This window comes from Dromiciops gliroides, chromosome 3 (genome assembly GCF_019393635.1).
Source record: "Dromiciops gliroides isolate mDroGli1 chromosome 3, mDroGli1.pri, whole genome shotgun sequence".
NCBI classification, from domain to species: domain Eukaryota; kingdom Metazoa; phylum Chordata; class Mammalia; order Microbiotheria; family Microbiotheriidae; genus Dromiciops; species Dromiciops gliroides.
In genome coordinates, this window is record NC_057863.1 from 420,342,213 (window position 1) to 420,366,312 (window position 24,100).

The 24,100-nt window shown below is 33.8% G+C and overlaps 1 protein-coding gene across 1 annotated transcript in view; it reads right to left on the minus strand.

Moving 5' to 3' along the window:
• Positions 1-24,100, minus strand: part of COL3A1 (collagen type III alpha 1 chain) — a 70,105-nt gene that overhangs the window by 18,447 nt on the left and 27,558 nt on the right. Inside the window, exons 6-32 of the mRNA XM_043993602.1 lie at positions 20,617-20,670; positions 20,122-20,175; positions 19,281-19,334; positions 18,250-18,303; positions 17,546-17,599; positions 16,672-16,725; positions 16,236-16,280; positions 16,010-16,063; positions 15,463-15,507; positions 14,067-14,120; positions 13,201-13,299; positions 12,084-12,125; positions 11,851-11,940; positions 9,946-9,999; positions 9,723-9,830; positions 8,810-8,863; positions 7,479-7,577; positions 5,876-5,929; positions 5,512-5,610; positions 5,375-5,428; positions 5,207-5,260; positions 2,862-2,915; positions 2,319-2,372; positions 1,787-1,831; positions 1,178-1,276; positions 984-1,091; positions 608-661 (exon numbers count right to left, since the gene is read on the minus strand). Coding sequence (XP_043849537.1) covers positions 608-661; positions 984-1,091; positions 1,178-1,276; positions 1,787-1,831; positions 2,319-2,372; positions 2,862-2,915; positions 5,207-5,260; positions 5,375-5,428; positions 5,512-5,610; positions 5,876-5,929; positions 7,479-7,577; positions 8,810-8,863; positions 9,723-9,830; positions 9,946-9,999; positions 11,851-11,940; positions 12,084-12,125; positions 13,201-13,299; positions 14,067-14,120; positions 15,463-15,507; positions 16,010-16,063; positions 16,236-16,280; positions 16,672-16,725; positions 17,546-17,599; positions 18,250-18,303; positions 19,281-19,334; positions 20,122-20,175; positions 20,617-20,670 — 1,743 coding nt within the window. The remainder of the gene's footprint in view (positions 1-607; positions 662-983; positions 1,092-1,177; positions 1,277-1,786; positions 1,832-2,318; positions 2,373-2,861; positions 2,916-5,206; positions 5,261-5,374; positions 5,429-5,511; positions 5,611-5,875; positions 5,930-7,478; positions 7,578-8,809; positions 8,864-9,722; positions 9,831-9,945; positions 10,000-11,850; positions 11,941-12,083; positions 12,126-13,200; positions 13,300-14,066; positions 14,121-15,462; positions 15,508-16,009; positions 16,064-16,235; positions 16,281-16,671; positions 16,726-17,545; positions 17,600-18,249; positions 18,304-19,280; positions 19,335-20,121; positions 20,176-20,616; positions 20,671-24,100) is intronic.

Genomic DNA, 24,100 nt, shown 5'->3' on the forward strand with positions numbered 1-24,100 from the left:
TCGTTTGTTGTTTTCAGAGTATGCTCATTATACATTTTTATAATTTGAAAAATTTAATAATTTGATGCTTTAAATTTGAAAGATATTGTTTTAGTCTGTCAGAAACATCCATAGCTCAAGGCTTAGGTTTTTGCATATTAAACAGCTTTTGTATTATAGTCTAATTCCCAGGGTTATTATCAAAAGTTCTCCAAAAGCTAAATAAGTTATTAGAAAGTAATCACATGCAAAATGTTAAAGATGAAGTTTTCCCTGTAATTTCAGGGTTTTCATTATAATTTTCTTTAAATGAGCAAGATTTGTATCTTAAATTTCATATTTACTAAAAAAAATCATTATGTTTACATTTTCACTTGATCATTCTTGGGTCATGTCCTGTACATGAGAGGATACAGAGGGAGATACAATATAGCCTATTTGTCAAGACAGTAATTATTTAAAATTATAAAAGTAGTGTGGAAGGGTGTCCCCTGATTAAGTTGTTTACCATTTGAATCTTATGATATTTGCAATAAAGGAAAAAATTCTCATGTAGGTAATTCAGTATTCCATATTGCTAAAATCTATTCCATTTCCATTGTACTGGGATTAAATATTTAATACTCACTCTTGAGCCATCTTTCCCAGGGGGTCCATCACCGCCTTTGCCACCTGGTTCACCCTGTCAAACATGAGCCCCGAAGAATTATTATATATAAATTCAGAGTGATAATAACCCATTGTAATAGTAAGTTGATACATTTGAATATTTCATAATTTCTTGGCCATTCCCTTTTTGTTCCTATTTTTTTTCCTCTGTCGATTTTCTAAGATGTTATCTGGTATAGTAATTGGTTAAGCATACAAATAGAATTCAAGTTTAACAAGATACACACACATATGGATATATATGTATTAGGCATACATGTGGGGTTTGTGTTTGTGCTTTTCTTTTACCCAAGAATGTCCTTTCAATAAATGAATAAAAGAAAAGAAGTGGATACCTTGTCACCCTTGGGACCTGGAAGTCCAGCACCTCCTCTTTCTCCAGGCATACCCTGTAGACCAGGTGGACCTGAGTTGCCGGTAGGACCAGGTGGCCCAGCAGGACCCTAATGACAGAATAGCAAGTCAAGTAAAGAGTATGCAACACATTTATTGAAATATTGTTAGGAGACTATAAAAGTTGTAATCTTACTTTTCCACCTTCGGGACCAGGGGGACCAGCTCCACCTCTTGCTCCTGGGGTTCCTGGGGTTCCTGGAGCACCACGTTCACCAGGTGGACCAGCATCACCCTATAATAAGATGATTTATATCATTTTTAAGCTAAAACTCATTCACTAATAATAATTCTGATCAGCTAGAGGACTTAAATGGGTAATAATACAAGCTGTATTCCTTTCACTGAAGAACATTGCATTAAAACAGCATGTCTTCTATATTTTACAGTCTTAATGACCAAGACCAATACTTTTCACTTTGCACTTAATTTAGGCAATGGTATAGCAACTGAGCATGTTAGATAGCCCTCAAAAGGAATGGAAGCCAAGCAATTGACTCCATGATATTTAATAGTATTTTTTTTTGAGCGGGGGGGGGGGCTGAGAATTTATTTTTCTGCTAAACAAATTTAACATAGGATCACTATGTTTATATTCATTCAAAGTGTGAACATTAAGGAAATCATTGTCATATTGCTGCTACTGCTTTCTAGAAAATTAGTAAATTTGTATTCATGTTCCTGAAAACTAGTTTTCACTCCTCAATTCAGTTTAACTTATTTTTAATAATTTAAAACATTTTACCTTGCCTCCTGGGGTTCCAGGTGCACCAGCTTCACCTTTTGGACCCTAGTTAAAAAGAAAACAGTATTCACCTCTCTCTTCAAGAACAGATTAACTAATATAGCCCATTAACAATGCAATTATTGGGAGATTTAATAAACATCCACCTTATAGATTATGTGACATCAGACTTTGGATCTTTGTAAATATGATTTCTGATCCATGGGATATCAGAATTCATGTTTTGTGAGCTGTGTTATAAAGGTCTTCTACTCTATAAAGGTACATAAAATATATACTGCAAATGGGATGAATAGGAATGATACATTTTACTAAACACTGGCAGCAGGAATTGTTTTTTCTTCATTTCCCTATATCCTGTATATTAAATGGTTTCCATTTAATTTAATCCATTGCTTTTTCATCTTTTGTTACAGAAAAAAAAGCCAGAATTGAATTTGAATCCTATAATTTATGGAATGAAAAAGTATGTACAACTGAAGAACTAATGAAATAATTTTCTTATGCTTTTAAAAAAGGAAATGACACTTACAGGGTCACCAGGCTTTCCATTTTCTCCAGGAGGGCCATTATTCCCAGGCAAGCCCTAAAAAGAATGATGGTTGAGACAATTCTTTGCATTTATATTTTTTAAAAATTATACTAGTTCTAGTTTCAGATATGAAAATTTAGATACCAACTCAACAAAATAATGAAAATTATCTTTGTTTTAGGAAAAGAAATTTATGCCAGATATATTTGCAAATACTCAAGAGTTCTAGAAAATTTAGTCAAAATTATTTTGCTTCTTAAAAAATTATTAAAATATTGAACAGATACATGATTACTATTTTTAGGTATAATTTATAGAAAAATAGAAAATCATATTTATATATATCATATACATTTAACTATAAATATGTTTCCTAAAATTATTATCCTATATCTTTTCATCACATATAATCATGGTAAAACAACTACTAGTATAGTCCAATTTTAATGAACTCAAGTAAGTGCAGCATAAAGGAAATATTGCAAAGAAGGGATGGTCTTTAAGAAACAGATATCTATGGACAAATAAGTAAAAGTGACATACTTGGAAGCCTTGTGGTCCACCTGCGCCAGGTTCTCCTCTTTCACCAGGTGGGCCCTATGAAGGAAAAAAAAATAGTTCCTCTATGACTTAAAATGATTGATCTCATCTTTAGTTTACTTTGGTGATTTAACATCATCTACACAAGTGCAGGCTTTCCTTTAAAGAATATATTTAAGGTGTAAAAACTATTTCTCTGGGGCAGCTAGGTGATGCAGTAGATAAAGCATCAGCCCTGGATTCAGGAGGACCTGAGTTCAAATCTGTACTCAGACCCTTAACACTGGCTAGCTGTGTGACCTTAGGCAAGTCGCTTAACCCCCATTGTCCTGCAAACAAAAACAAAAACAACCCTCCCCAAAACAAACAAAAAACACACGCACACCAAAAAAATATTTCTCATTTTAGCTTTGATGATAAAAGAACAATGAATCAATTGTGTAATTTTCAACTCTGCAACCTCAGAGATGTTGAATAACCCAAATCAAGCAACTAGTATAGGACAGAGTGGAGATTAACTAAATAATTTTTAATATTTCTTCCATGACTTCTATTCACAGGATTTTTAGTGTTGTAAGAGATTTTACAGATGACTCAGTCCATTCCCACAATAAGGCTGATAAAAACAAGACTTTCCTTCCATGATGTCACAATCTAAAAATTATCATTCTTCTCTTTCCTCAGTCACATGTAAAAATGATAAATCATCTATATCATGCCGTAATGGATTCATTTAACATGATCAAGAGCGAGTGTGTAATTTCATGCTATCTTAGCCACCTAGTACGAGGATTCTAACTATCACACTCATCAGAATGTAACCTCTCAGAAAGCAGAGATGATGTTTTTGCCCTTCTTTGTATCCCCAGCATTTAGAATACTGTCTCGCATTTAATGAATGTTTGTCATTGCTATTCTGGACTATAATAATTTGATTTCATTCACTGGCTGATTTTACAAAAAAAAAAAGGTTTTAAAACACAATATAAATGTCAGCAATTGTGATACAGCTATATACCATGATCAGTCAGTAAGTATGTGAGAGCTTACTTGCTTCAGACCCTGGGCACTTTAAGTGCTGGGTGATATAAAGATGAAATATAAGATTTCCATATTTCTTTTTCTTTCTTTCTTTCTTTCTTTCTTTCTTTCTTTCTTTCTTTCTTTCTTTCTTTCTTTCTTTCTTTCTTTCTTTCTTTCTTTCTTTCTTTTTTTCTTTCTTTCTTTTTTTGGTGAGGCAATTGGGGTTAAGTGACTTGCCCAGTGTTAAGTGTCTGAGGCTGGACTTGAACTCAGGTCCTCCTGAATCTAGGGCTGGTGTTCTATCCACTGTGCCACCTAGCTGCCCTGAGATTTCCATATTTCTAACTTTGCTTGTCCCTTCCCTTCCTCCTTTTGCCTCAAAGCAGGACTTGAACAGAGTTTGGGCAAAAAGGGAAGTATTAATAAAAATGACTTTAATGTAACTTTCTCATATACCAATTTTTATTTCTGGGTATCCACAGGTAACCTAATGTGAGGAGTGAAAAGCCTGAAGTACAGTCATTAACAACTAAGAGAAAATTATCTAATATCTTCTATGCAAATATAGTTATGCTTGAGTCCGAAAGTAATGATTGTCATAAAGACCCCTTTTTAACTTTATAAGAAGGAAGAATTCTCTAACATTTAATATGTGAAATTAGTCATACTGTCCTCATTTATATTCAATTAAATGGCAACATCAATTAGTCAGTGACCACTAAAGCAGAGACTAAAGTATGTCCTATTAAACATGTTCATTTTATTTTTGGAGAGGCAGCATGGTATAGTGGATAGAGGCCTTGCCTTAGAGTTATGGCGGCCTGGGTTCAAGGCCTGCCTCCAATGCATACTAGTTACATGATAAGGAGCCAATCACTCCCTAGTGGCCTTAGCAATTCACTAACCTTACAAATATCAGACAATAAGCATCAATAGGAGTTTTTAGATAAAAGTTTCTCCCCCTAATTAAAGCATAGACCCCAAATCTCTATTTCTGTGTCTCTGTACTTGTCTCTCCATCTGTGTGTGGATGTATACACACACACATATAATGTGTATATAATAGAGATAAAGAGATACATGCATTTTTTGGAATGGGAGAACATGTATCAATTATGTATTCAACTTCATTAATGATACTGGCATTCTTTTTAATGGTTTATTCAGTTTACAAGTTCCAAAATTGTTTTGCTTGGCTATTGTTGTAAAGTGTTGGAGTTTATATGATCCCCATAGTTTCTCATCACAAGATAATAATGATGAAGGCTATCGAGTTCCATCTATCAGATTCTCCTTTCCCTTTTTAGATATATAAGTAAACTTACAGCAGATCCTGGAGGACCTGGAGGTCCAGCTTCACCATTCTTTCCAGCAATACCCTATGAAATAAAGAAAAGATGATTAGAGTGTCAGGTCTAACTACTAGAGATGGTCAGAAGGCAAAAAAGTATATGATTACATAAATATAATTAAATATAATAAGTGCAACATACTTGAGGACCAGGACCTCCTGGGCTACCACGTTCTCCGTTCTTTCCAGGTGGACCCTAATGAAGAAGAAGAGGTCAGTTTTTACTACTTAACTGTCTTCAATCCCATGAAAAAAATGCCGGTCATATAATTAACTCACATCATTGCCTTTAGGACCAGGGAAACCCATGACTCCAGGTTGACCTCGGGGACCAGATGGGCCTGGGGGACCAGCTCGACCAGATTCTCCTTGATTGCCCTATTGAGAGAAAGAAAAAGGTGAACTTCTAGAGAACAAAGTAAAAACAAGGGGTGTGGTAAAAATTAAGCAATATTTCTAGGTTTCTATTCCTTGGGTCAAAGATTATTTTCATATCAATGGTTACTATTCTAAACTAATTATGAGTTAGCACAAATGAATAAATGCATACTTTGTCTGTTCTCTAATGCATATGCATTCACATGTAAACATAACATATTTCAAGCATTAAGGATATAGAATAAGACTTGTGAAATATACTTACTGGTGGGCCTGGTTTGCCATCAGCGCCTGGGCCTCCTGGACTTCCTGGTAAACCCTGAATTTGATGAGATCAGTCTATTACATGATTGTTAATCACCAATTTTTCAAGTACAGTATTCAAGCATGCAGAATCATGTTAAAGATGACATGAATTTATAGTTAACTCAATATTCTTACATATATGTTCATGTTTATACTGTACATATTGATGACAGTCAGAGCTACATGTAATTATGTTGATCACAGATTCTTAGAAAGACTTATTAGAAGAAACTTTAAATGTTATCTTGGCAAAGTCTAGATAGGATTTCATTTAAATTCTCCAAGAGGGATAAAGAGTGATCCTGCTTTTAAAGATCTCCAGGGAAAATTACTTAATTACTTTTTATTCAAATGTGAGCCTGGAGATTAGGCTCACTATAAGTGTTTGGTGTTTCTTTTCTTTTCTTTTTTTCAGTATTAGAAAACTAAGATTGCTATATAGGAAAAATGGAAATATGTTAGGTAGGGAGCAATATGTCAAATATGTCAAAATAGAAAAACTCCTGGAGAAATAAATGCCCTTTGTTGGCTATCAAATATGTCACAGTTACTTAAAGAAATAATCTTGAAAGTTCACCAAAATTGCAATAGCAAATTTTCTAAAAAAAGCTTCACTGACCCACTGCATCTCAAAGAAAGGGTGCCACTACACACCAATAATCACAATATTTGGTTGTGGTGCTTTGAACTTTCTAAACCACTTTTTAAAAATTTATCATTTCCAAAAGGGACGTGCTCAGGAAAACCTGGAAACACTTATATGAACTGATGCATAGATCAAGGAAATGACAGAACCAATAGAATAATTTGTGCAATAATAATACTGTAAAGTCAAATAATTTGAATGACTTGAGATCTCTGAGAAATACAATGGCCAACCATGATTCAAGAGATTCAATGGGGAACTATGCTACCCTTCTCCTGAGACAGAAGTGATGGATTCAAGAGATAGACTAAGATATACATTTTTGGAGATAGGCAATGTGAAAATCTGTTTTTCTTGATTAAGTATAGTTGTTAAAATAATTTGTCTTTCTTTTTCTTTTAAATCAAAGGGGTAAGAGGAAAAATGCTTGTTAATTGAAAATAAAAAATACAATGAAAAGTCCTATCCTCTTATGTCACCCTTTTAACAAACCTGATTAATTAGTCCAATATGAGAAATCTGAGGCAGTATTTGAATGCCCTTCCTAAGGTAATATAGCTAGTTTCATGTCTGATTTATAAACAGAAATACTAGCTATAGATTCTTGCCTTGCACCATGTAACAGGAATGAATGATGCTTTCTCTATTTACATTATACAAGTGTGGTTGAAGTGAGCGTAGAAACATACTTCAGTTAACTTTTAAGTGTATTGCAATCTTCACAGCAGCTGATTGCACCTCCAGAATTCAGAGCTTGTGTCAATCTGGAAACAATGTTTGGCAAATTTTCATTTAAAAAAGAGCTTCAAAATTTCCAAGCATCTTGAACCTTAAGAAAGGACTAGTTTGGTTGAACATTTTGGGTTTCTACAGGATTCTTCATTACACCATATTCAAGAAAAACTTTTCACCCTACCCTTTGTCCTGGATTTCCGGGAGTCCCATCACGTCCAGGTTCACCAGCAGCTCCTCTGGGGCCTGCAGGACCTGGACCACCTCGTTCACCAGCAGGGCCCTTATTGGTTAAATAACATAAGGTTAAGATGAATAAATAAAATAAGTAACCAATATTGACTCTCAAATCATCAATATTTGAAATATAATGGAGGTGAACCTCATTTTGCCTATAAGCCACAGGTAAGTTCATGAAGTTGCTATACAGAAATTTGTTGCGAATATGTATTTATTAACTTACATTGAAAAATTGGCAATACTATTCTACAGAAATGATACACATTTACTACAGTAGTAAACCCTTTTTAAAGGACATAAAGTACTGCTTCATTACTGCAAACACCTGAGCACCTAAATCTCTATTTAATAAGAAGATTCTCAAGCTTAGTCAATGACCCACTCATTAAAAGCAATATTTAATGCAGCAGTCCAGTTGGATTTGAACACTCTATGGGAGGTTATTGTAATGGGATCATTGTTTTTCTAAGAATGATTACAGTCTAATAGATTATTCAATCTCTTTCTGAGGTCAATGATATATTTTACACTTTTAAAAAATCTCCAGTGACTGGTATAGGTAGATGTGAATAACAGGTACTAAATGAGTGCTGAAAGGATTTCAGAGATGCTGAGGAGATGGAATTGATGAAATGACAGTTTATTGGATTGGGAGGTAGAGGATAAAGTCAAGAATTAAAGAGGATTTTGAGGTTGGGGAAATAAGTCACTAGAGAATGGTAGTACCCATCAGCCTTCAGTAGAAGGGTTTTGATTCTATCATAACTGACTTTCTTAGCAATTAGGAAAATGTGGTCCAGGAATACGTTATTGAATTAAATTGGAAATATCATTAGCAATAATTTTGCATTTGTTTGTTATCACTATTAAATCAGTGGAATGGAATTATGCAAGATCTGAGAAGATTTCTTTTGTTTTCTTTTTGGCTTTGCCTATTTTGTCAGCCTCACCTTTTCACCTTGATGTGATTCCCTAGCAATAGATCAATATGCAGAGGTGATTTCCCTGAAACTTGCTAGTAGAGACTTTCCTGATTTTCTGGGCATGCTATATGTCAGGGTTTCTTAAGTGGGGTCCAAGAAATTTTTTTTAAAAGAACATTTTGACAATTTTATTTCAATATAATTGATTTCCTTTCTAGTACTATGTATTTATGTTTATAAGAACATTGTTCTGAGGAATTTCATAGACTGCCAAAGGAGTCCCTCATACACACACACACACACACACACACACACACTCACACACACACACACACACACACACACCACCTACCTTTTCACCTGGAGTTCCAGGGCTTCCTGTAGCACCTCGGAATCCAGGGGCTCCCTGAGAAAGTAGTAAGGTGAAATATTTCATATGAAAGGGAAAATGACCAAAAATATTGGAAGTCAAAATACAGTCAAAATCTGACTTAAATAAATGTTTGGCGTTTGTCTTCTGTACATGTGACTAAATGACATTATAGAAAGGCAATAGCCCTGGGGATTCTCTACTCAGATTACACCACAACTGGCATAGGAATTGATGGCATATATTATTCTCTATCAGAGCAAATTGTTCTTAAAGCATCATTCAGAAATTAAGGGTGATTTATAAAAACTGGAATAATGTTTTCACTTTGCTGTAGGCTACATTATTAAATTTCCATACTGAAATTACTAAGATATCATTTTTGTTCCTAAGTTTGAAAACTTAAGCAAACTGGTCTCCTTTCATCAGGAACTCACAATTTTGATTGACCATTTTACAGTACACTCTCAGATGAAAAAATCTCTTGTTTCCATTTATATCAAAAATCTATCTTCACCTACTTTAATTGATGCCTTCCTTACATGGACAGAGGAATCATTTTTACTAATTAAGTAGAAAACAAGGAGTCATGTCAATAGCCTCTGTAAGGTTCCTCATTGAGAGTGAATATATATTATATACTCATACATATATTTGGGATATATATTATATATATAATTGATAGCATTTCATATACAGCCACACCATATGCTTATAATATATAACCTCTTTATTATCCTGTATTTTAACTTTTGTGTTGTACTTCAAGAGCTGTGTCTAAGGTCGGGTCATAGCATAGGAAAATCAATAGTTCACTGATGAGCTAAAGAGGCAAACAATTTCAAAATCAAGAAATGTAATCAGTTTTTTGAAATTATTGTATGCTGCAACCTACCCTCTCTCCTGGAGATCCTGGGATTCCATTTGCACCTGGTTCTCCTGGGTTACCATTTTTGCCATCTTCACCTTTAGCTCCTGGTTGACCTGGAATGCCAGCTTCACCCTAAAAGAAGGTCCAAGAATAAGAGAAAATGGCTGGATCTCTGAGCACTAGTCAGTTCTTAAAACATGTGGCCTCTTTAAAAGAAGCATCCATATTTGTTGAGGGAAATACTTACACGTTCACCTCTTGGACCTGGCTCTCCCTTGCCACCATTTTTACCAGGTTCACCCTATAGGAAGAAAAAGAAACAAAAAAATGAATTAAAGATCTAGAGAATGAATAAAAGTAGTAAGTTGATCTGAAGATTTGTTTTAACAATTCTTTGTTTTGTGATTTCTTCCTCCCAGGCCAGGAAATCTACATATAGATTAAGGACAAAGCAACAAAATCATCACTACTACTGGAAAAAAAACAACACACAACAGATGATTTCCTAATAAAGCATCATCTTCCTGAATATTTCATATATGAAAGACAAAATCATCACCACCACCAACATAATCATCATATCCTCATCATTAATAACAACAATCTGTCCCTCATAAATGGGATAGAATGATGTGTTCTTACATAGACTTGAATTCTACTCTTCAGATTTATCAGAGAGAAAACTGATTTATCTATCTATCTATAATTAAATTCTATTTATTGTAAAGTATCAATAAGTATCATTAATTAGACATTTACCTTTAGATATATTTACGGTGGTTTAAAAATTAATTAGTAGCATTTTCCCTCAGTGGAAATGAAATAATAAACATAATCACAAATATCAAGCTGAAAGAGACCTAAGAGGCCATAAAGCTCAAACCCCTTATTTTATAGATTGGGAATCTGAGGTCCATGTACGGTAAGTGAGGACATACAGGTTCAAAGTATCAGAGCTGGGATCTGAACCCAGTTCTTCTCAATACAAAGCCATGGTGGTCTTGCATTTGACCACAATGTTGTCATTTAGGAAGCTATAACTATTATGAAGATTTTTAAAAATCATATGAAAGAATATAGTTTAGAAATTAATATCCAGACATTTTAGTGGAAAAACTACACATACATTTGTAACATTTTCTAAATAATAACTGATGTGTTCTTGTACTTTACACATTCATTTTTTAAGCCTCATCATAACCCTTTGAGGTTGGTACTATAAGCATTTTTACCCTCACTTTACAGGTGAGGAAACTGAGGCAAAGAAAAGTTAATGACTTACCCTTGGTCATCTAAATGATATTTAAAAGCATATTCTCCAGATCTGCTATAACATATTATTTCTACAAAATCAATGTTGTCTGTCTCAAATTTGTTTAGGTTTTTTTTTTTTACCATGTTTAGCTTTCATAAGCAAAAGAATGCAGTATAGCACTTTTGATTTTTTACAAAATTCTTAAACTCTCATTTCTCCAAAAGTATAAATGAAATTAAAGTAGCTCAGTGTGGTGGAGAGAGAGCTGACCTTAGAACCAGGTAGATGAATGTTCAGGTCCAATCTCTAAAAAGAATTCTCACTATGTGGCCCTCAGCAAGTCACTTCAAGTTCTCTTCACTTTAATCAACTATTCAGTATTATTATAGAGAAGGAGCCAACCTACATTGGCAGAAGGAATTTTCCCATCCAGAGAATTTCCTGTATAAATGAAATCATGGGCTTTTATCACTTTTAGTTAGATCAGTTTTAGTCTTTTAGAATATGTAAAACACAAGCAAAGCCCCCCAAAATTCATTTATAAATATAAATATTTGAAAAAAAAATTAAAGGATGAGATCAAGCCAGAACTTGCTGAGAAGTAAAGAAGATTTGGGGCAGATAGGTGGTACACTGGATAGAGCACCAGGCCTAGAGTGAGGAAGATCTGAGTTAAAATTTGGCCTCACTCGCTTGCTAGCTGTGTGACCTTGGGCAAGTCATAACCCCCATATGCCTCAATTCCTCATTTGTAAAATGTGGACACACTGAAGAAGGAAATGACAAACCCCTCCAATATCTTTGCCAAGAAAATTTCACAGACAAGTTCATGGGGTCACAAAAAGTCAGACATGATGAAAAGACTGAACGAAAAACAATAGATTTAGGAAAACTTACTGCAGGACCTCTCTGTCCAGGAGTACCAGGTGTACCTGCAGCTCCTGGAGGACCTCGGGTCCCAATTAAGCCAGGAGGTCCAGCATGCCACTAGGGACCCTGCATAATGACCGCAGAAAATGAACATTAGTTAATTAAGACATCTTTTTGTTTAATGTCTGACTGACCCCACCATCAACAGATCTGTCCCGAAGTAAAAGTAGATGATATTTGGGTAAAGACTTACCGTTTCAACCTTTAACCACCAGGGCTATACCATTGTTTCCAGGAGGACCCTGACAAAAAAGAAAGGAACAAAGGCAGAAAAAATTAATAAGAACAAATTTCTACATGAACTATTTAAAAATGTTTATACATAAAATACTTTTTTTTTTCTAAAGAAATATATGGATTCCACCCCCACTCCTCAAGGTAAATTCAAATAATCAATTGTTGTAGTTGCAGCAAATTTTCACTAATGTGGACCAGGTAAAAATAGTCATCTGGATATATTAGGGGAAAAATAGATTTTGCCATTATCAGGGTAGTGAATCCTGATGTAGAAACTTCTTCCAAATGAAGATAAACAACTCATTTGTAGTCCCAGAATGCTATCTGGGGCACTTAGAGATTAGGTGATTTTCTCAGGGTTTTCTAATGTCATGTTTTCAACACAAGTCTTGATGCCAAAGTTGTCCTCTATCCATTGCAAGATGTTGCCTTTACAGTCTCTAAATGACTGGGTTCTTTTAAATCATATAAAGATTTAATCTGAATCATCCTGGGTAGTCCAGTTATCTTTTACAGACTTCCAAATTAACCTGACAAACACTAACTTTCCATTTCACCATTTCCCCTTCACCAGTGGGGCTACTAAATCTTATGCAAAGATCCCAACAAACTACACATTGATTTAGAAAACCACGTATTAATATCATCTATCTTCTATTGTATTTTTATTTATTTTATTAAAAATTTCTGAATTACATTTTAACCTGGGTCTATACTCAAGTATTATGAATGCTAGATACTGAGGAACTGCGTTTGATACCAAATCCCATAGTTTGTGTGTTTCTCATCATTAAAAGAATTAAAATGCAATTTTAGCAGCATTAACATGCATTCTCTATGATGGTATGATTATGAGATATTATAGTATGGAAAATACGTGATATTCAAATTGTCTAAGAGGAGGCCCAAATTTGCCATTAATCTTAAAATAGTTTAATAGGGTAGATATGAACACATGTATATATAGTTTTCTGATATTGATAAAAATGTCAGTTTAACTCCTTGAAATTTTGCAGTGTATGCTTTCGTGTGACACTATAAAAATACATTCTAACATCAACTATACTATATGGTACTTACTGGAGGACCTTGAGCACCAGCATGGCCTTGAGGCCCAGGTTCTCCTCTTTGTCCAGGGGAGCCATTTGAACCAGGGGAGCCTGCAGGTCCAACTTCTCCCTAGGAAGAAAGCATACCCCAGTTTCATTAGCCAGGTCTGGCTGCATTTCTAAACAATTTACAAGATATTTTTATGCTAAGGCAATGAGTATTTATTAAGCACATAATAAAAGTTTTTCTCCCATTAAATGGTATTAGCAGTGATTCACAGATTGACAGGATCATGCATGTTAGAGTTGCAAACATTCTTAGAGATTATCTAGACCAAAACATTTATTATACACAAGAGGAATTAAAGCACTAAATCTTTAACACATAGAATGAACAGGGGAAGCATGTAGAAGATCATTGCCCAGATGGGTTTAGGAAATAGAAAGAAGGCAGTACTGTGTTAAGAAACAAACAAACAAACAAACCAAGGAAAGCCTAACAAGTTCTTAGGATTATAGTATCAACCAATAGATATTTAGTAAAACTTTAACATAAGGGCAAAGTTCTATAATAGAAAAGAAATAGAAAATAATTTTTGAAGTCACTGAATGCGCCCCCAATTTTAAATGTCTCAGAAAATACTGTCTTTACTTTGTAAAAGATTTATTCTGAAGCTCCCCTATCCATTATTTAGTTGTCAAACGTAAACAATATTGAATACGATAAATTTCCTTGCAATTCGATATCTAACAATTAAAGAAAGTAATTTTCTTTAAAGAACTATCCTGGCTTCCTTTAGTCTTCAAGACATGTATTATTTGCTTCCTTAGAAATATATATATATATATATATATATATATATATATATATATATATATATATATATATATAAGTACCTTAGCACCAGGAGAACCAGGAAATCCTACGGTTCCAGGCGGACCAGGAGGGCCCTGAAATGCAAAAATGAGATTTGATGAGAGGTGAAATGCAAGCAAACTAGCAATAACTTTAAAGTACTTCAAAAATATAGTTCTACATTACCAAACAATAGTAAAACATGTTCTAGACAATGTATCTAGTAATCTAATGTATGATATTATCTGACATATTAAACATATATATTATGAGGCATTTAGAATGCTATGATGTCATAACCATTTCCTACTCTAATATTATGAAAGTACTTTAATTTAGAAGAAGGATATAGAACAACAGAGTATGGGAATTGTTGCTTCAACATGACCCTTCCATTATAAGAATCTAGGGTCCAGCAAGACCCTAATATTTGGGAAAAGTTTGGTTTATTAAAAGTTTAGATATCCTTAGAAATGCACAGATATTAGTTCAAAGTACACATGTTGTACATAATCCTTCTCACTTAATTTAACTTGTCACATATGATTAAAAATATTCTTTTGAACTTTTGTTTACAATTCTGCTTCAAGGAATAAAAATTGTTGTGATATATGAGACAGAGGAAATAATATTAAATTTGCCTTTCATTTTCCAGAAAATAAAGAATACTTAAGAAAGCATTCAATGAAACAATGAAATGTTTGTTTGAAAATGTGTTGTTGGTTTATCAACAAATGTTGAATTTAATATAATAACTATAACTTATATGTAGAATTGTATTATTTTCAGAGAAACTGTACATTTGTTCTTAATTACTAGATTGACCTTCTAGGTAGGCAGAGCAAACATTATTCTCCCCATTTTCTGGATAACAGAATCACAAAAGTATCTGAGGCAAAGAGAGAATAAGCCACTTGTCCAAGGTCATAGAAGCGAAAGACTCTGGATTTGGATGCAGGTCTATTGCCTCCAGATCTAATCTTCATTCTCATACACTATTCTATATTATAATGAAAAACTTCTTTACAAAGAAAATTTTAGTGACATTGTTGAAAATAAAATGGAAGGTGTTTATGAGTAGCTAGATTTAGAATCATTTCCCATTCCTTAGATCAATTGCTAACTCCCAGCAATTTTTTAAAACCACAAAATGTTTAGTATCCAAAGTCCTTATTTATTAAAATCTATAAACATTTAAAAACCTTGAATATTTATTTCAGTATTATGCTCTGTTCAATCTGGGGTCCAGTACTCTCCATTCTACCAACCCTTGGCCTATAAAACACCAGAAGCTAGTGAATTGAGGTTGAGAATGACTTTCACTGTAGAAAATTTAGTAATTTCACCAGCTTTTCCTGAGTTGGTAAATATTGACCCAGAATGCCTAAGCCTGAAAACAAAGGGGAGAAAGAAATATTTATTATAAAAATTACTTACTGGTGGGCCAGATGCTCCAGGAGATCCATCATTGCCACGAGACCCCTAAAAAAAGGTGACAAGATTTGTCTCAAAACATGGTCATCAAAATTAAAATGAAAAACAAATAAACCTTGTCACAAGTGTGTGTGTGTGTGTATATATATACATACATGTGTGTATGTATATACTATAAGTATGCTATAATTTATATTGAATCTCATCAATTTATATGTATATGGTAAAATATGATGCTCTTCAAAATAGGTTTTCCTAAGCATCACTGTACATTTTAATGAAACTATCAATTTTAGAATTCATAAAATCAGAACATTATAGAAAATTTTGATTCTAAGCATAGATATTCATGGTGAAGTTGTCTCTGATACATTATTCTAATCAAATTTGCATGAAATATCACTATAAAACTTTTTCCATAGCATCAAAAAGGATTATATTTTCCATTAGATCAAAATTTCCCATTGATTTTTATAAGAAATATAGCTAGACTGAGATTCGAATTATTTTTGTTTGTTGAATTTCAGACAGCACATGTCTAAGTACTTACTGCACTTCCAGGAAGTCCAGCTCGTCCTCTTTCCCCAGGAAGACCTCTTGGACCCTAGGGAAAATATAATAATTGTTTTATTAGGAAAATAAAGCGCATAGTGTAGACTTTTTCATAATTATTAACTTGAAATAAACTTGAAGATAAGAAAATTGTTTTAACTAGGATCATAGAGATTTGAGGTACTATAAATTAATAATTAAGTGATGCAGAAAAAGAAAATTACCATTGGGCCAGGGGATCCATTTTCTCCAGGAAGACCATTTTCACCCTATTTTTAAAGAAAAAAGAACATTGGATTTTCAGCTTTTTGTCAACTATTTTAGTATCTAACCAAAAAAAGTGATTTATGCTCAGGGCAGACTTCCCATTAAAAAATCTCCATTGACATTTGGTTTCATTCATTAATACACCCACATTAGAAAGGAAAAGTAAAGGTGAACAGTAAGGATAATTAGCATTCCTATTTATTTAGAACAAATGTATATAAAAACATTGGCTTTCTCAGAAATATTAATATATTGCTACATTTTGTCCACTATTGTTTAACTTTTGAAGCATAGAATTTGCTTAAAATATTGACAACTAATGATGCCAATATACATTCACAAATTTTTAAAAAATGAAAATGAAAAATTTACATTTTTAATGGAACAACATACCTTTAATCCAGGTAAACCAGGTTCACCTTTTTCTCCATTCCGTCCATCAAAACCCTAAAAAAAAAAAGTAGCATAAACATACTAGGTTGACTCATTCTTGTCTAAATTCAATTGAATCCACTCACTCTTTAGGTGTGAGTGTTATATGCTGGCTTAAATTGTAATTAATACTGATTTTTCCTTTGGGTTGATCATAATTTTTATAAACAGTTATAATTTTATTAGAAGTATTTTAGTATGATATTATTAAATAATTTAGTAGATAATGTCATACATAGGAATAGGGAGTGGGCCTGTGGTTTTATTGGCATAAGCATCTCTTCCATGAGGAAACTCTTTATACTAATTCATATTAACACCTGTCTGCATTTACTGTCCTCAGAGTTTCCTCATCCTCTTCATGAAAAGGATAAGTGACTTGCCCAGGGATGTAGCTAGTCTGTGTCAAAGACAGGACTTGAATCCATGTCATACTAGCTTTTGCCAGCTCTCTATTCACTATGCTATGATGACTATAATGTTAATAATACTATTTAGTAATTTTTATGTTTCTATTCATGGTATCAGGAAAATAATTATGCCAATCAATGACTGTTTAATTTAAATAATCTTTCCCCCCAAAAAGACTTGTATGTCTATAGAACACTGTTCCATACTATAATATATTATTGCAGTTGTTTTGTTAAAATGTTCCCACAAAGTTTTTCCTTCGAATACATTTTATATCACATCAGACTTGTGATAATTACCTCCTCTTTGCATCTAACTAGTGGAATCTACTCGTGTACCATTTTCCTCAGTTTACCAAAATTCATTGTTAAAGCATTCAAACAGACACGTACTTATAGATAACTTAGAAATAAACTCAACTTACTCGATGTCCTTTCATACCAGGGAATCCAGGCATGCCTGCAGGACCTTTGACACCCTAAAACAAAAGAATAAAATCTTTATAAGCTGGAAAGTTTCCAGAGGAGGGGAGCCAATATGGTAAAGGGTCTCAAGTCATATGAGGATTAGTTTAAAGCACTGGGCATGTCTAACCTGGAGAAAAGAAGACCCTATGGGAAAAGTACTGTCATGCACAGGAAGGATTAGGTTTTTTGCCATATGGCTTCATAGGGCAGAACCAGAAGCAATGAGAGGAAACTACAAGGAATGAGTTTAGGCTAAATGTCAGGAAAAACTTCCAAACTTTGAGAGTTAACTGGAAGTGGGTCTGCCTCAAAAGCTAGTGAGTTTTCCTCACTTGGAGGTTTTCAAGAAGAATCTAGATGACCACATTCTAGGCATGTTATAATTGGGATTCCTTTTGTTTATAAGGTTAGACTAGAGGTTTGCTGAGGTCCTTTGCAATTTGTAACCTTCAATCACAGCCACCATCTAATGCAGAAAAGCATGAGAGAGAGAGAGAGAGAGAGAGAGAGAGAGAGAGAGAGAGAGAGAGAGAGAGAGAGAGAGAGGGAGAGGGAGAGGGAAAAGGAGAGGAGAGAGAGAGGGAGAGGGAGAGAGAGGCTAATGACCCATCCCTTCCAATTATGGATTCTGTGACTTTGTTTTCAGATGACTGGGACTTACCGGAGCTCCAGGCAAGCCACGTTCTCCAGGTCTTCCGGGTCTTCCGGATTCACCCTAAGGAAGAAATGAAGAGTATGTGGCTGTGTCTGCTCTGTAGCCTGACAACAATGGCTACATTAAGGGAACAGAATCTGATAGTATTTTGAACATCTCATATCATGTTATGAGAAATTCTAGAGATTCAGAGTTAGGGTAGATGAAGAGCAAGTGTGATTTGGGTGCAACACAGTCAGAATTGACTACCCAAGAGTCAAATAATAATAATAATAGTCCCAATTATATGGCACTTTAAGATTTACAAAGAGCCTTATGAGCATTATATCATTTGAATCTCACAATAACTCTTGGGAGGGGGTGAAGGCTATTATTACTTTACTTTGTATATTTTTGTATGGAATTATCTCTGTATACTTTGTTTCCCCCACAGTAAGTTCCATGAGGGTAAGGACTGTTTTCAATCTAGTCTTTGTATCTCCAGCACCAATCACCATGTCTGGCACTTACCAGGCACTTGGCAAATTCTTACTTGAATTGAGCTGTCAAATTGATTGAGTAAATTTATAAATTCTAAACATTGTAGATGTCAATGTCTGACCTGTTTGGCTGAGACAAGAGTTTAGTTTTGTCTCTAAACAGTCAACAAAGATTTATTAAGCTCTACTTTGTACTAGGCACCATACTTAGGTTCTGGTTATACAATTACTATGAAGATCTTTCTGCAAGAAGCTTATATTCCAAGTATTTTGTTTATTGGCTTTTGTAGTCAACAAAGCAGGAGGAAATCCCAGAAACACTGTGAGGAAGGGCTTTAATACACAAATTAACATGGTATTATTTGGCATGTACTGTTTAGACAGACACTAGATAACTTTGGTTTAACAAGGTAAGGCCTTAAATGATTAATAATTTAAAAAAGTTACCTCAGAGTTTGTTTATCTGCCTTCTATAGTGTAGATATAATACAAACTCAATGTTACTGTATTAATAAAATTATCTTTCAGTCTTCCCACATTCAATCTTTAATAACTTACATCTTTTCCTGCTGGTCCTACTGGACCAATAGCACCAGATGGTCCTGGGGGTCCCTGAAATTAGGAGAGAAGAATGAACATCATAGTATTATAAATGATGTTTATAATTTTTTGGGAGATGTAACCAAGCAAATCTTGGTGTTGATAAATACAGTATTGAATCCCTGAGGGAACATTCCTCCCCACCCCAAGAAAGAATTTTAATATTTATTTTATTCCAAAAAAGGAACTTGTCACATTATATCTAATGGTGCTGACAAAAAAGGAAGCTGATAACATGAATCTGGAAATAATTTTCAAGAGAAAATTAAAGTTCTGTGAGCCACCAAAATGCATTGCATCTACTTTTTCCATAGATGATTTTCACTGGACTGTTGAGAGTAAAAAAAAAGATACTCCTACTTTTAGAAAAATGAAGCTTCCTTCTGCTTGTATTGCAATAAGGCAAAAAAAAAAAAAGTCAGAATATAACACCAGGGAGGAAATTGGGAGAGTGGTCAGTATCACAAAAGGGACTTGCATTTACTAGCAAATAATCTCTATTTGTAGTATGCCTTAAAGAATTATTTGGGCTGGGATGAATTAATCTAAGAGTCACTTGGATTAAATGGCCCTTTAAAATCTAAAAACTATTTAAATAACTACAATCAGTTATTAGATGTGAGATAAACCCAATTACCAGAAACAGATTAGACAATTATTTATAAGTTTAAATACTATGGTGTATTGGGAAAATCTGAATATATTAATTAGAAAATAAAAGGGAATAAAGGTAATATCATGTACTGAACTATTCATTAACTATATTGGTTAATTAAATAAATACATAAATAGTACCTACCGAGGGACCAGCTTGTCCAGGCTCACCAGGGGGACCTTGGTATCCAGGACTACCCTAATGCACAGCAGAGAGTAAAAATGATCTTAGAATAAATCTTTTTCCATTTGCTAAATTTACATTAGAGCATTAATGGTCCTTCATGTAGTATTACATTTTCTTTCAATGTATATAACATAATTATAATGAAATTGGCTTGCCTTTTTTTCATGAAATAAGAGAAAGAGCTGATGAGGAAAGCAGGTTAAACCAGTTCCCATAAACTGAGATTTAAAATATTTGAATTTGAAATCCTATACTATGAAAATAGAGTGTCCATAATAACTCTTTTTCTATGCTACTAATCATCACTAGTAGAATGGAATTAAATGTTGCTTTATCATAATACTATATACATAGCCTTAATATCTTGGACAAGGCAAAAGAAAAATAGGAAGTGATTACAATTCAGAATCATGCAATCTACAGTAACAAGAAAACATTGAATGTATTACTTACAGGGGCACCAGGATGACCAATTGCACCAGGGGGACCAGGAGGTCCTGGGGGACCCTAGAATATTTTGTTGAACAATAATTACAATTAGAAGACATAAATAGCATTGTACTCATAGATTAGGGAAACAACTGGGGACTGTATTAGAGTCCTAGACATAGAGCTGGAAAAGACCAAGAAACCATTCTGTCCATCTTCCTAATTTTATAAGGGAACCAAGAGCCAGAGTGGTTAAACGATTGGTCCATAGTCAAACAGAAAGGAGACTCAAAACAAAGAACATAAACAAGGGAATTGGGCGAGGGGTCACCTGCCTAATAAAGGTGTCTATATGTATTGGAGTAAGAATCTCCATTAGAAAACCAAAAAAATTGAACCTAGGTCTTTTGACTTTAGAATCAATGCTTTTTCTACTCTAGTGCCTGACAATAGCTTTAAAATTATGATAATATTATGGTTTTTTAAAGTAAATGAATGTATGAAAAATAATTTATTAATCATTTACTAAATACAAAGCACTGTGCTAAGTACAAGAGATGCTCAAAGAAGAACAATACACTCTCCCACTCTCAAGGGGCCCACATTCTAATAGGGTGAGACAACACATATAGGAGTTTTAGCTGCAAGTCAGATGGAAAGGCCCATAAGCACAACAACAAAGAAAATGGTAATGCATCTTTCATGATTATTTCATCAATGAAACAATATTCACTTATGACTGACTTTTTATTTATTTTTTTGGTTAGAGTTCTGTCCTTTCTGGTAATCCCAAAGCTTAGCATAGTGCCAGGCACATAGTAGGCACTTAAATGCTAGTTGATAAATTGGCTAATGTGCATGAGATTTGATTCATTGTTCAGGATTTGCAGCTAACTTTTGACAATTAGATTTACTTTAATTTAGGCTAACTTCAAAATATCTTATTTTTCCTAGAATTGACAACATTTTGCCACCAATATTCCATGATTATTGACCTGATAACAGACTGGTTAACTAGAGAAAAGTCCAGAAATCAGAAACAAGAGTAGAAACAAGTGACCAAAAATTCACTGTTTACTTTGGAGAGCAGCTCCTATAGGAATTCCTGAACTTTGCTGGCAGACTCTTCTGTTCCACTTCAGAAGATCAACCAAATATCCAGGTAAAAGTGGAGATTAATATGAATGAATGAATGAATAAATACATAAATAAAAAAAACATTCATTAAGCATTTACTATGTGCAAAGCACTGCCAAGTTTTGGCAATATAAATAGAAAAATAAGAAAATCTCTGCTCTCAAAGAGCTCACATTCTAATGAGGGAAGACAAAACATGTAAAAGGAGAGATCAGCTCACAAGATAGAAATATGAAAGACATCAGTGCCAGTTAAGATAATGTTGTAGGATCATGTATGATTTTGAGTTTATCAGAGAAATAAATTAAGCTAGCTCTGGCTGCATCCATGTAGTGGCTATGAGTTAAATAAAGCATGTTATTTTCCAATGATGTTACTAAAAATTCAAAAAGAGGTTAGAAATAACATTGGTTTTCTTGTTAGCATCTTCTCTTGACTGTCAATAAATGATATTTTAGTGGTTTCATTGAAAGATAGAGAAATGAAAATTGAATGCAACAGAGAGGTTACTTTTTAGAATATCAGTATCTGGTCAGCAGAGAGTGAAGAACAAAGGAGCAAGGCTCAGGATGAAGTTGTCCTGGCTGGGGTTGAACTCACCCTGTGAGAAAGACATTTAATGGTATTAGGTCTAAACTGTTAATGTGTGCTGCTAATGCATGCTTTGTGAAAAACAAAACTTTGAAGTATAGAAGTTATTAGAATATTAACCTATAGGAATGTCACATTTTACAGACTTAATAGTAGAAGTAATATTATAGAATAAAATGACTTCCAACACGATTGAGTGTTGGAACTGAGTATTATCAAGCTATCAGTGGTGTTGCTTCCAAGCATAATTTGTCCAAATCAAAGATATTAATGGGAGGAATGGATTATTCTTTGTTATCTTTATCATATGCAAAAATTTCTCCTTAAATTTCTCTGTATTGCTAAAATATATATTTTAAAATTTTGCTTCTTTGTCTAAATTAATATATTATCCCATCTCCTTATTTCTTCTTCTTTTAAAAAAAACTTTTCTGTTGGCAGCATAGAAAATAAACTGACATGTGGGACATATTCTGCCTGGAAAACTAGAAAAGTGCCACATTTAGGTCAATTTATGGGAAGATTTGGACAAGAAACACAAGGATAAGAAAGCATATATGGATTGTTATTTGGTTGGGTAGAATGAGTATCCATGTATACATTAAATAAGTATATAAGTCTCTGTGTGCATTTGTTAAAATACTAGATCTTTTTCCTTCTTAATATCTGAATGTGAATCACATATCCCCCTTTCATTTCACTGCTAAGAATAAGTTTCTAACAGCATTCAGTGTTTCAGAGTCTTCAACATTTAGGATATAGATTTTGCTCATTTGCTTCAAGGAAATGCTCTATTTCCATTCTCATGACCTTGGCTTGTAAAGAAAAGAAAATTCTATTGTGGCCATGTCTATTGTTTTCCTGAAAATTAAGACATTTTTGGAGCTGTGATATAGGGAAATGAGCTGTATTACCCTTAAATACCATACATTTGGTATCAACTCCCATCTGAGTTGTCATATAGGGATATACACACTAGTCACATTGCATTGAAACCTACTGGGGATGGGCTTTCTGCTATCTCTCATCCCTTTCTATCTCAATGATGGATCTTTGATTTAATAACAACATATATGGGATCATATTTGGGATGTCTTCTGATGTAGTAGAGAGAGGGTGTCAGGTAGGCAACCAGATGAATAGCATATGAATCCCGGAGTCAAGAGGGAAAACTTGAGTTGGAGTCTTATTTCAGATACCTATGAACTTTGTGGCTCTGGGTATGTCACTTGACCTTCCATAGCCTTAGTTTTCTCATCTATAAAATAGGAGTAATAACTATTTTCCAGGATTGTTGTGAGAATAAAATAAGATGATACTCATAATACACTTTATAAACTTTAGCTTGTTGTTGTTGTTGTTGAGTTGTTTCACTTATGTCTGCCTCTTTTTGATACCCATTTGGGTTTTTCTTGGCTTTTTTTTTGGTTTGCCATTTCCTCCTCCAACTCATTTTACATATGAGGAAACTGAGGCACACAGGGTTAAGTAACTTCCTCAGGGTCACACAGCTAGTAAATGTCTGAGGCCACATTTGAACTCAGGTCTTCCTGACTCCTGGCCAAGTGCTAGATATTAATAATTATAATATAATTAATAATTATAACACACAACATATAATTATGTATAATTGATCATTAATATTTAGAATTGATAATATTATTGTCATAATTCTCATCATTAAAATGAAGTCTAAAAGCTAACAATAAAGAAATATGGGACATAGAAGTCTGCAGTTTGGAAGGAAATGCATAGGTAGCTCAATTTAAAGGACTTTTTG